This window comes from Cervus elaphus, chromosome 5, assembly GCF_910594005.1.
Source record: "Cervus elaphus chromosome 5, mCerEla1.1, whole genome shotgun sequence".
Lineage (NCBI taxonomy): Eukaryota > Metazoa > Chordata > Mammalia > Artiodactyla > Cervidae > Cervus > Cervus elaphus.
The window spans coordinates 62,732,143-62,746,414 of NC_057819.1; the positions used below are offsets into that span (position 1 = coordinate 62,732,143).

At 35.8% G+C, this 14,272-nt stretch overlaps 1 protein-coding gene across 4 annotated transcripts in view; it reads right to left on the reverse strand.

Moving 5' to 3' along the window:
* LRBA (LPS responsive beige-like anchor protein) overlaps positions 1 to 14,272 on the reverse strand; it is a 723,276-nt gene that overhangs the window by 610,571 nt on the left and 98,433 nt on the right. For all 4 annotated transcript variants that reach the window (XM_043902582.1, XM_043902581.1, XM_043902579.1 and 1 more), the window contains exons 10-14: positions 8,606 to 8,803; positions 8,279 to 8,412; positions 6,496 to 6,604; positions 6,050 to 6,202; positions 1,435 to 1,603 (exon numbers count right to left, since the gene is read on the reverse strand). In XM_043902582.1, coding sequence (XP_043758517.1) covers positions 1,435 to 1,603; positions 6,050 to 6,202; positions 6,496 to 6,604; positions 8,279 to 8,412; positions 8,606 to 8,803 — 763 coding nt within the window. The remainder of the gene's footprint in view (positions 1 to 1,434; positions 1,604 to 6,049; positions 6,203 to 6,495; positions 6,605 to 8,278; positions 8,413 to 8,605; positions 8,804 to 14,272) is intronic.

Consider the following 14,272-nt stretch of genomic DNA (forward strand, 5'->3'; position numbering starts at 1 on the left):
GAATCACAAGGTGGAATCAAGACTGCTGAGAGAAATACCAACAATCTCAGATAGGCAGATGATACCACTCTAAAATCACTACGGATGGCGACTGCAGCCATGAAATTAAAAGACAGATGTTCCTTGGAAGAAAAGCTATGAAAAACCTAGACAGCATATTAAAAACCAAAGACATCACTTTGCCGACAAAGGTCCATATGGCCAAAGCTATGGTTTTTCCAGTAGCCACATACAGATGTGACAGTTGGACCATAAAGAAGGCAGAGTACCAAAGAAGTGATGCTTTCAAACTGTGCTACTGGAGAAGACTCTTGAGAGTCCCTTAAACAGAAAGGAGATCAAACCAGTCAATGCTAAAGGAAATCAGTCTTGAATATTCATTGGAAGGACTGATATTGAAGCTGAAGCTCCAATACTTTGGCCACCTGATGTGAAGAGCCAACTCATTGGAAAAGACCATGATGCTGGGAAAGACTGAGGGCAGGAGAAGGGGGCAAAAGAGGATGAAATGGTTGGACAGCATCATCGACTCAATAGACGTGAGTTTGAGCAAGCTCCAGGAGATAGTGAAAGACTTCCGAAGCCTGGCATGCTGCAGTCCATGGGGTCACAAAGAACAGGACACAACATAGTGACTGAATAACAATGAACAATGATATAAACCAGTTTTAAGCAGGTTTTGCAATACTTTAAACGAGGCACTATTTGTCAAAACTTTTATTTTGACCCCATCTATGAACTATTGACATACTGAATGAACATTAGTCTTCCAATAAGTCAGTTCCAATTATACAGAAAATAATTACTGAAATTCTGTAGTTTCCTTATATAAGTTATTAGAAGCAGATACTCCCTACTCCTACAAAAAAATCTCCATTATCTCAAAAAACACTGCTGTCAATGACTTTCATTGGGATAACTGAACTCAATATCAACACTAGTTGCTAACATAGAATTTTCTTTCATCCTCAATGCCTTAGAAATTATCCTAGTCATATTTGATCCCCAAACAACTCATACTAGCAAAAGTAACATTCTTCTATAAAATCAGTGAGCTGTTAATCTCTGGCAACCACAAACTATTAAATAGTAGATTATTTAATAGTCGCAAAGAGTCAGACACGACTGAGCGACTGAACTCAACTCAACTCATTCAAAAAATAGTTTAAATAAAAACTATTTAAACTAATAAAATAGTTTAAATAAATAAAAACTATTTTAAAAAACTATTAAATAGTTTAGGACAAACTATTAAAATTATCAGCAAGATTAAAATTTTGCCATGAAGAGATTTAGAAAAACTTTCAGAATAATGTAATTCGTATTGGTTTAGGAAAAAAGAGATGGAAGAAAGAGGGAGGGAAGGAAGGAGGGAAGGGAAAATCCTGAATTTCCATGTATATGTAACATAATATACAGATAGAGATGAAATACCTAATCCTTTGGGGGTAATACCACTCCGGTCCTGAGGACTCACTGCCCAGTAGTAGTACTTCAGAGTATGCATTATGAGAAGCACTGTCCCAACTCTCCGAATGGCATTATATATGTTGACTGTACCAATGAATTCCGTGGACAGGTAAGTATAGAGTGTCAGCTGCACCTAGAGAATCAAAATAGAGAGCTCAAATCAAAGAAACAGACCAGCATTCTACCCTTCCTTCCAGTAATACTCTCAGGTTGCTCTATTTGGACCACACTTGTTCTAAAAAGTAAGCTGCTTAAGTAGCTTGACAGTAACCTCCATGTTAACAGACAACATATAGCCACTGACACATACCCACAAGCACACATACTGCTTATAAAACAAAACCAGGCAAATGCTTCTTTTGCAGCAGCACTATGAAGTAAACATCCCCAGATATACCACGTTTTTGCAGCACTATTCCTATAGTGCTGAGAAAATTGCAATCAGCAATTAGTCATGAACTTACTTCTTTATAATAAACCTACTATTTATACTTTGCATAATTGTCTTCAAAAGCTAGAAATTGTCTTTGTTTTGGAGAAAACAAGTAGCTGGAATAACTCAGAAGAAATTTAAAAAAAACGCAGGAGTAACTAAAAATAGAACAAAAAAAGAAAATCATACAAAAATATGTAAAGCCTACCTTAAGAAATGTTTATTAGAAAAACAGAATTTTGTTATAGCAGCTCATTACGACAAAGATTGTCGTATAATATTATAGTCTCTAAAATTCACAAACAACTATACTACTAACAACAGCACAAAATAAAAACCACTTTTGTTCTACTTTCATACAGAAATCAAGAATTTTTCATTGTGCTGCTAGTGGATATACTTCACAAACTAAGAAATATTAAGGAAGGCATTAAATTTGGCCAAACCTCAAACTACTCCTGATCATTTACAACTGAACATTTATGTTTAAACATAATGAACATTCCCAGATGTTGAGGGCATTTTCCTTTTTAACCCTGAAAGATAAAAATTAGGTGGCTATATTCCAGATGCCCTATAAACAATCAAGGTTAAATGAATTAGGGAGTCAATCAGTAACAATACATGGTAAAGAATGGCAGACTCTGAACCACTTAAAATCGAAGTTCGAGAGATGACTGTGGTTTGTTGTTGTTGTTTAGTAGCTAAGTCATGTTTGAGTCTTTCCCAACCCATGGACTGTAACCTGCCAGGCTCCTCTGTCTATGGGCCTTCCCAGGTAAGAATACTGGAGTGGGTTGCCATTTCCTTCTCCTGGGGATCTTCCTGACCCAGGGATCGCACCCACATCTCCTGCATTGGCAGGCAGACTCTTTACTGCTGAACCAGTAGAGAAATCCAATTATTGTTTAGAAAATCATAAACATGCTATAATACACAGAGTTGCTGAAAGATAACATAATTTTGATGTTGCTACTGCTGTTCAGATAGACAGCCCCAGCTTACTTGTTATTGAGGATATACAGAACTTTCTATGACATGATTCAAATTCTTAACTGTGATAATTCAACCAGAAAATATTTACCTTCACCTGTATTTGGAGCACTGTATTAGTGAATATACAATGGCGCAGACACTGTCCCTCGGGAGCTAAAGATCTAATGGGGAAGATTAAAAATACACCCAATTTTAAGTGAAAAACCAAAGGTAATGAAGACCCCTACTGAAACTTAATAACACTCATGTGGCAATATGTAATTAATTGCAAAACGAGTGCCACAGAGCTATTAAATACTATCAATTCAGAGGCCAGAGAAATTATTTTGGGGTAAGCTAAAATAGTCAAGAAGAGTGGTAGGCTTTGAAGATGAGTGGTTCTAACAATAAGAGGAAATTTCAAATAGAGAAAATTGTAGATAATACAAAAAGTTTCCCTAGATCTAGAACAACCATCCTCAATCTTGCCTGCATTAAAATACCTGGAAAGTATTTTTAAAATACCTGTCTGGGTCTTGTCCCAGACCAATTAAATCAGAATCTAGGGAAAGGGGAGTGAGATTCTGTTTTCAGTTAAAAAAAAAAACAAAACAAAAAAAACACCTTTCCCAACTAATTCTATAGACAGCCAAGATTAAGAACCACTGCTCTAGGATAACTTCTGGTACCCACCTACCCATTGAGGATAACTGGTTTTTCATATAGAAAGCCTAGGAAGAACTGGCATGAAGACTTAATGCTTTATTCTGAAAACAAAGAGAAACCATTACAAATTTGGGGGCTAAGAAATGTTCTGATGAGAGTGACTGTGATATGTTGAAAGCACGAAGGAATTCTAACAAAAGGTGATAAACTAAGATATGGAAAACTGGAGAAAGTCAGTCTCCTGAGAATGATACTACAGCTAAGGAAAAATCAATAGGATTGAAGAGCAACATACTGAGGTAAATAAGAACAGAGACCTCAAGATCACGCATATTCTAATTATGAATAATTCTTCACTCACTCTTTATATAATTACTAACCACACAAATTATACATGAAAATGTCTTTCCCATTGCACCTAAATTCTATGTATGAGAGCAGGAATCAGATCTGTCTTAGTCACCACTGTATCCATAGGGCCTCAACAAATGAAAGACTATTGTCTACAAGAGAACTCATCTCTCTTGTCAGGTCATTTAAAAGACTGTCTCTGAGCAAATCAAACTTAAATGAGTATTATAAATGACTGGGAGCAGCCTGTTCCAAAAGCAAAGACTGATTCATACAACCATACCCTCAACTTTGGTAACCAGAGGTGAATTTACCATGAACCTAACGAAGCTTAAACTTTATGCCCACTCATCTACATATGTTCCTTCCAAAATCCTAAACCTAATTTTACATGTTGCATTTTTTTTGTTAAAAAGCTCCTTTCTCCCCCAAATTGTATGACCTTTAGGTCAAACAAACTTTATATCTGCCTTTTGTTATAACTACCTTTATGATAAAATTAGATATAACCCCTCAAGGATACACAAAGCATAAGGCTGAAACAAAACTGGAGTTTAATATTAACAAACCAACTGAAATTCTAAAAAGGAAATTAAAGAAATGTATTAACAAGGAAAAGGTAAGAAATACAGTGCAATAATACTACAGACTTAAGGAAATGATATAATGAACATTTTAAAATATTCCCCTACATCTAAGTGTCTATTAAGAGGTTTTTTGACCACATCAAAAGAGGCCCAAAGGCTTACAAATGCGCTGCTTAGTAAGACAAAGAAGTGTTTAGTAAAAAGTTTAAGAAGTAACTTGAAACAATCCTTGAAAAGAAATAAGACTGAGGGTCACAGAAGAGAAAGAGGTCAAATTTGAACCCAGAGATAAAAAGCTACAACCTCCAGCTGCCTCCTTTGATTATTTCCAAATGGCAATCAGAGTCAGCAGCTGTTTTTCTCCTTAACATCTGAAAAGAGCAGCTGAAAATAAGATACTATGACTCCAGAAGAGCAAAAAAGTCTGCAGACGTTTTTTTCTGACAACTAAAGTAAGTACATGTTATTCCAACCTGAACAATGATAAACACTTGCAAGTGAACCAGAAAGGAGAGGGGGAGAGAAGAAATCAAATGTTTAGGATAACTTAATAGAACATTAGAGTTTATCAAAAGTTTTATTTACATATTTTATCACAAATTCACTTATGTTTACTTAATGCAACTGGTTTGCTGTTACAGTAATAAATAAACTACTGTATGAAATATAATTGTGTTTAGTAATTTTAATTAATGTGAAATGAAAATGATTAAATGAGACCAGCACATCATGGAAGCCCTCAAGAAAGGATGACACTTCAGCTGTTCCTGTAAGAATTAAACTCAGTAGCTCATCATTTTGGTGGAAGGAATATGTATGTATAAAACAGAGAGAGAGAGCACAATGAGTATATATTTATATGTATGTATATACATTCATACATACATAAGGACACATAGATATATATGCTATCCAACTGTGGTTAAGGAAATGTAAATCAAAATCTCTCCCAAATAAAATTTTATTTAACAACAGAAAATATATACTATTTCTGTATTTCAAAAAATGCTGATACTGCTTTAGGAAGGGAGGGGCAGACGGAGGGAGGGAGGAAATACTGTCCTGCAGAAGTACATTTAGTCAGGTGGGAAGGAGGTTCAAGAGGGAGGGGACATATGTATTATTTTTGTGGTTTAGTTGCTAAGTCCTATCCAACTCTTTTGTGACCCCATGGAGTATTTAGCCTGCCAGGTTCCTTGTCCATGGGATTTCCCAGGCAAGAATACTGGAGAGGACTGCCATTTCTGTCTCCAGGGGATCTTTTGACTCAGGGATTGAACCCACATCTCCTGGCAGGCAGGTTCTTTACCACTGACCCACCAGGAAAGCCCTGGATATATGTGTATGTATGGCTGATTCACGTTGTTGTACGACAGAAACCAACACAACATTGTAAAGCAATTGTCCTCCAATTAAAAAAAAAAAGTACATTTAGTCAAAAAATGCATTCCACTGAAACCTTACACAACAGCATGTAAAAGGATAAAAGAAAATCCTCTTCATTATCACTCTTCTCAAGTACAAAAATGTATTGAACATACTAGCACAAAATCAATGTATGCATTACCTTGGCTGGGGTATGAATCCATATAGCTGGGTTAAGAAGAATGTGGTCACACAGTTGCTTGAGTAGGGGCATCCCATTCGGCAGATTACTCAGGTATTTTGAAAATACAAGGCAAAGTTCAAGTACTGCTCTGCTGACATGGGATTTGGAAGACTGCAGAGGAAGATATTTCAAAGGTCACTATCAACACAGAGCAAGGGAAGTAAGTTAAAGGGTGTCAATACCAGAAAAAAGTTGGTCCACAAACTGCTCAAAGTTAAAGATGCTTTGAGATTCAATAAAACAGAGTGGGGGCAAGGTAAAACAGCAACAGGTTGTTTTAATTTATGTAACTTTACATTAACCAAAGAGACACACTTGCAAACAGAATTTCTCAGCTTCTTAGCAGACCAAGTTTCATGGACTGCAAATTAAGAATCAAAAATGTAAAGCATTTCATACTTTACCTTTTCAAGACTATATCCTATTACCAAGAAGCCCTTGCAGGCAAGCATCTGCTCTTGCATAGCAATTGAGTTCTTCAACAACTCCATGATAAAAGCCAGCAAAGTTGAACTAGAATAAGGAAAACAACAACGGTTTGAAAAACCATGTTCTCTTAAAAAAAATGGGGGGGAGATGGTTAGATAGATGCAGTCTTTCACTTACCCTTAATAAAAAGTTTCTATTCCAAGGAAACTGATGCTTTACTAAAACTACCTCCAATATTATTTCAGGACTAAAATTTTAATGTAAGATTAGGACTTATTACTCAAATATTTAGTTCATATTCTTTCTCACAAATACATTAATAATTACTTTTGAAACAACAGGACAAACATGCACAAAATAGAGAAAAATTAGCAATGTCCAAAAACAAGTAGTAAGATGGCTAATATAAGTTTATTACTTTGCCGTAAGAAATAGATGTAACTTAGATAAGCAAGTATATTCAATTTTGGAGAGGCAGAGGCCAAACAGATGGAAAAGATATGGAGCAAACAGGCTAGGACAGAAATCCTCAAACTGGCTTAATCTGAACAGACGATAGGTACGTAAAAGGGAAGATAAAGAAAGATGGGAGCAAACTGAAGTATTCAAATAATAATTTAAGTATTTTCCTCATTATCTGAACAGAAAAATTTAAAGTAGTAAGACTACAGTCATGCTTCCAACCTCATGACTTTTATATACTCAACATGGAATAGAATAAAGGCTGACTGTTTTGTCCCTCTCAAAAGTTTTGAGAGATTCCCATTAGGAAAGGGAGAACAGCCAACCTCCTCTACAAAAGTACTTATATTTTTTAACTGTCAGCAATTCTAATAAAGTTGAAAAGTTAAAAAAAAAAAAGTAACTGAGCTCTGTTACAAAGGTTTCAGAGTTGGATGCAAAAAAACTTTATGATGGAGCAACAGGTCAAGGATAATTTTAATTATCTTAAATGTAGCCAATAAATACTAGCTTTGATACATAATTACTTTTAAAAACAACTCATTTTGTTGCCTAAAAATAATCTGGAAAATTTATTACAACACTAAACATATACATTGGTAGTAGACTTCAAGTTGCATACAAAAGTAGAAATTAGAAAGAGAATTTCAAAAAGGGAGAATACAAAAAACATTAAAATCACTCAATTAATAATTAAACATAATTATTTTATTATAAATAGTTTCACTAGGATATATAGCCAAAAAAAATTCATTTCCACATCCTCTGCGACATTTTAATAACTTGTCCTAGAATTCATGTCTCTTCCTTTTTTTACACTGAACACTAAGAGAGGGGACAAAAGTGCTAAATAAGCAATTTAGTTTTGAAAAACCCAATTCACTTATTATTATGTAACATAATCAAACATTTTGCATTTCAATGTTACCTGCAATAATAATTAAATTCAATGGTACCTGCAATAATAATTAAATATGGAAAACTTACTTAAAGAAATTACTGCCAAATAACCATTTTAAATATTTTCATTTTAGGTAAAAATATATGCATTTCTATTATTATTACCATGTCTAACTTTATTCAAAACATAATTTTTTTTAGAGCTCCCTATTTCCAACTGATAAAGAATTTAAATATTATTAGAATTGAATTTGTAATAACAATTATAATTCACAAATTTCTTTATGTTCTTTATTAACTCTACAACAAATTTACAAGATTGAAGAAAAAAAACATTGTGCAGCTCAGTGATGAGAATAACTCACATCAAATGAAAGAAAAAACAAAAGGACTCACCATACAGTCAAGTCAATTTCATCAGATAAATATTGCTTATAATCCAACTGTGCAAAAAGTGGAAACAGCACTTGTACTCCTCCAATTGAATGCATGGCACTTTGGATAGAATGTGTTAAAACCGCCTTCACATCCTTGTAAAATAGAAGACACAGTAAAGATTCCAATGATTCTTTTCCAAAAACTAAATATATTTTATTAAAAATAAAATATAACAGGAACAATAAAATGTTACAATTCATGTATTTATAATAGAAGCTACCAAATACACCTGAATAATACATCAAAATTTACCACTAAAATATTGTTAAATATCATTCCTAGTACCTGGAGCATGAGTGCATGTGGTGAATGAACAAAAATTGAAGGGTTGTCCTTAGGGGATGATTCCAGACAGAGTTGGGCATCTGTGGCGCGTGGATTGTACGTGAATGCAATGGCACCAGAGAGTTTGCCATCATACAATAAAAGCTTGTGATGCTCAGCAAGGAACAGGTCACTTTCTGCTTTGAATTTAAATGTACCCTAAGAATAAAAAGTAGAACAGTTAAGATACTATGCTACAAAAAGAAAACGTAACTATAAATCACCACAAATATAAAAATTCAAGGAGAATATTGACCATAATATCAATTAAGAGAAGCCCTGCATGTTTAATTACTTCTAAAGTAGTCTGAATTCATTTTAAAGGTATAATGGAAGTCAACTTGACATTAAAACTTTTCATTTTAAAAAAATGTAAAATTTAATGTCCTACAAAGCATGTTTTGTTTTTTCCCATTTTTGTCTTTTTTGTTTCTCTTTTTTAATTTTGTTAAAAGGAACATTTAAAATAAAATTTACCATCTTAAATATTTTTCAAGTGTATAGTACAGTTGTTAACTACAGTACACTATTGTATAACAAATCTCTCGAACTTTTACATCTTGCTAAATTGAAATTTCCATTGAATAACAACTCATTTCCACTGCCTGCATCCCACCCCCCAACCCCCTAGCAATCATATTCTACTTTCTGGTTCCATGAGCTTGATTACTTTACATGACTCAAACAAAGGAAGTCACAGAGTATTTGTCTTTTTGCGAATGGCATAACATCCTTAAGATTCACCTATGTTGTGGCATGTGTCAGAATTTTTTTTCTATTTAAAGTTGAGTAATATTCCATTGTAAATACGTATCATATTTTCTTCATTCATTCATCCATAGACAATTAGGTTGCTTCAACCTCTTACCTATTGTGTGAATAATGCTGCAATGAACATGGGTCTGCAAACAGCTCCTTCATATCCTTTCGATTATCTCATACATATTTACGGAAGTAAGATTGCTCAATCAGGGTCTTCCCTGGCGGCTCAATGGTAAAGAATCTGCCTGCCAGTGCAGAAGACTCGGGTTTGGATCCCACACGCTACAGAGCAACTAATAAGCCCATTTGCCACAACTATTGAGCCTGTACCATAGAGCCCAGGAACCACAACGACTGAGCCCATGGCCCACAACTACTGAAGCCTGCTCACTCTAGAGCCCTTGCTTTGCAACAAGAGAAGTCAGCACACTGCAACCAGAGAGCCAGCCCAACACTCCACAGCTAGAGAAAAGCCCGCACAGCAATGAAGACCCAGCACAGTCAAAAATAAATTAACAAATTTTTTTAAATGATTGCTCAATCATTTTTAACAATATTAAGTCTTTCAATCATGAACACAAGGTGTCTTGTCATTTATTCATGTCTTAATTCTATCAGCTATGTTTTGCAATTTTCACTGTACAAGTCTTATATCCTCTTGGTTAAGTTTATTCCCAAGTATTCTATTTTATGCTATTATAAATGTCATTACTGTCTTCTTGTCTTTTTGGATTGCTCATTGTTAGTGTATAGAAATGCAACTAATTTTTGTTGTATACAATGTCAGCTGTGGGCTTTTCATATATGGCCTTATCATTTTGAGGGAGTTTCCTTTTACTTGTAATTTGTTGAGTGTTTTTATCATGAAACAGCATTCAATTTTCAAATGCTTTCTCTGCATCTATTGAGATGATTATGTAGTTTTTGTCCTTCACTCTGTTAATGTGGTGTACGGCACTGATTTATTCTCATATGTTGAACCAGACTTACATTCCAGTAATAAATCCCCATTGGTCACAGGGCATGATCCTTTTAATGTGCTCTTGAATTTTGTTTGCTACTATATTGTTGAGGATTTCTGAATTAATATCAAATAAGTATATGGATATTAATCTGTAGCTTTCTTGTGGTGATTTTTTTTGGCTGTGGTTTCAGGGCAATGCTGGACTCTAAAAATTTGTTTGGAAGTGTTTCCTCCTCTTTTTATTTTTTGGAAGAGTTGAGGAGAACTGGTGTTATGTCTTCTTTAATGTTTGATAGAATTCTCCAGCGAAGCCAGTTAGTCCCATGCTTACCCTTATTCAGAGGTTTTTGATTACCACTAATTTCCTTACTAGCTATAATCTATTCAAATTTCTATTTCTTTGGTCTTCGTAGGTTATATGTTTCTAGGGAACAACTATTAGGTTGACACAAAAGTAACTGCAGTTTCAGACCATAAATTTTAAATGGTTCTTACTAGGATCAAGTGTTAGTTGCACAGCCGTGACCGATTCTTTGCAACCCCATGGGCTCCTCTGTCCACAAAATTCTCCAGGCAAAAATAGTGGAGTGGGTAGGCACTTCCTTTTTGAGAGGATCTGCCCAAGCCAGGGATCGAACCTGGGTATCCTGCATTGCAGGCAGATTCCTTACTGTCTGAGCCACCAGAAGCCCTATCATAGGCTCAAATACATCTTTATTAATCAAAATAGGAACAATTACAATCAACACTTTTCCAACAAGAAATAACTTTGTTTATTCCTGTAGCATAAAAATCCATGCTTTGGGATCCAATGAACTCTTGGAAAGCATTTTCTGCCTCCTGCCAGTTGGCAGGAGGTCAGCTGAACATGGCAGATGAGCCAAAACTTTGTAGCCCAATTTGTACAACTTTTGAAGTGTTGGGTGTGCAACATACAGTCAGGCATTGTCATGGAGAAAAATTGTGCACATTCTGTTGACCAATGCTGACTCTGTAAGCGTTCAAGTTTTTGGTGCAACTCATTGATATGCTGAGCATACTTCTCAGATGTAATGGTTTCAGCAGGATTCAGAAAGCTGCAGTGGATCAGACAGGCAGCAGGCCATCCAACAAAGACCATGACCTTTATTTCTTGCAAGTTTAACTTTGGGAAATACTATGGAGTTTCTTCTTAGTCCAACCACTGAGCTGGTCACTGCCAATTATGAGATAAAATTCACTTTTCATCACACATCAAAATTCAACAGAGAAATGTTTTGGGAGATTATAGCATCAATTTTCAAAAAAAAAAAAAACATTGACACAATCCAAATAATAAACTGACTCCTCTGAGTTTACAAAATTAATTTGTGATATAGTATGGGGCAGAAAAAAGTCCAATTAAAACCAGTAATTTACTCTTCGATCCTGTTCAAAGTACAGAGTGTCAACATTATCAGACAGAAGCCTTGAAAATAAACAACTAAACAAACAGTTTACTTGAAATCTTATGTGAAATTTGGGAGTAAACGATTCCTACTAACAAATCTAAACTAAACTAAATCTAAACAAAAGTCAGTGTTTGACATATGTCAGGAATACCTGTTAACTATATGAAAATAATATGCATATGTAAATACCATTTGATGTGATTAATTACAATAAAAAAAATGCCCTTTCAAAGGACTTAAAGCAATATGGTGCTTCACCAAACGGTAAGAACATACAAAAAAAAGCACTCCATCTTTTTTCCTTGGGAAACAATATTTTCCATCTATAACATATTTACTGAAATCTTTTAAACATTTTTCTACATCTCTGCTATTTTAAACAAGCTTTGAGAAAAATCTAAAACATGGTTACAGAAACTAGCAGATTTAAACAGTAATAAATAAGTTCAGTTCAGTCGCTGCATCATGTCCGATTCTTTCCGACACCATGGACTGCAGCACTGCCAGGGTTCCAGGCCCATCACCATTTCCCAGAGCTTGGACCAACCTCAAGCCCATCAAGTCAGTGATGCCATCCAACCATCTCATCCTCTGTCGTCCCCTTCTCCTCCTGCCTTCAATCTTTCTCAGCATCAGGGTCTTTTCAAATGAGTCAGTTCTTTGCATCAGGTGGCCAAAGTACTGGAGTTTCAGCTTCAACATCAGTCCTTCCAATGAACACCCAGGACTGATCTCCTTTAGGATGGACTGGTTGGATCTCCTTGCAGTCCAAGGGACTCTCAAGAGTCTTCTCCAACACCACAGTTCAACAGCATCAATTCTTCGGCACTCAGCTTTCTTTAGAGTCCAACTCTCACATCCATACATGACCACTGGAAAAACCATAGCCTTGACGAGACGGACCTTTGTTGGCAAAGTAATGTCTCTGCTTTTTAATGTGCTGTCTAGGTTGGTCATAACTTTTCTTCCAAGGAGCAAGCGTCTTTTAATTTCAAGGGTACAATCACCATCTGCAGTGATTTTGGAGCACAATAAAACAAGCGTGTGCCACTGTTTCCACTATTTCCCCGTCTATTTGCCATGAAGTGATGGGACCAGATGCCATGATCTTAGTTTTCTGAATGTTGAGCTTTAAGCCAGCTTTTTCATCCTCCTCTTTCACTTTCATCAAGAAGTTCCTCAATTCCTCTTCATTTTCTGCCATTAGGGTGGTGTTATCTACATATCTGAGGTTATTGGTATTTCTCCCAGCAATCTTGATTCCAACTTGTGCTTCATCCAGTCCAGCATTTCTCATGATGTACTCTGCATATAAGTTAAATAACCAGGGTGACAATATACAGCCTTGATGTAGTCCTTTCCCAAGCTGGAATCAGTCTGTTGTTCCACGTTCTGTTCAAACTGTTGCTTCTTGACCTGCATACAGATTTCTAAGGAGGCAGGTAAGGTAGTCTGGTATTCCCATCTCTTTCAGAATTTTCCATAGTTTGTTGTGATGCACACAGTCAAAGGCCTTGGTGTAGTCAAGAAAACAGAAGTAGATGTTTTTCTGGAACTCTCATGCTTTTTCAATGATCCAACAGATGCTCACAATTTTGTCTCTGGTTCCTCTGCTTTTTCTAAATCCAGCTTGAACATCTGGAAGTTCTAGGTTCATGTACTGTTGAAGCCTAGCTTGGACGATTTTGAACATTAATTTGCTAGCGTGTGAGATGAATACAACTGTGCAGTAATTAGAATATTCTTTGGCATTGCCCTTCTTTGGGATTGGAATGAAAACTGATCTTTTCCAGTTCTGTGGCCACTGCTGACTTTTCCAAATTTGACTGGCATGCTGAGTGCAGCACTTTAACAGCATCATCTTTCAAGATGTGAAATAGCTCAAGACGAATTCCATCATCTCCACTAGCTTTGTTCATAGTGATGCTTCCTAAGGCCCAGTTGACTTCGCATTCCAGGAGGTGAGTGATCCCATCATCATGGTTATCTGGGTCATTCAGATCTTTTTTGTATAGTTCTGTGTATTCTTGCCACTTCTTAATACCTTCTGCTTCTGTTAGGTCCATACCATTTCTGTACTTTATTGTACTTCTCTTTGCATGAAATGTTCCCTTGGTTTCTCTAATTTTCTTGAGATCTCTAGTCTTTCCCATTCTATTGTTTTCCTCTGTTTCCTTGCAATGATCACTTAGGAAGCCTTTCTTATCTTTCTTTGCTATTCTTTGGAACTTTGCATTCAGGTGGGTACATCTTTTCCTCTTCTCCTTTGCCTTTTGCTTCTCTTCTTTTCTCAGCTATCTGTAAGGCCTCCTCAGACAACCATTTTGCCTTTTGCATTTCTTCTTCTTGGGGATGGTTCTGACCACCGCCTCCTGTACAATATCATGAACCTCAGTCCATACTTCTTCAGATACTCTCTCAGAGCTAATCCCTTGAATCTATTTCTCACTTCCACCATATAATCATAAGGGA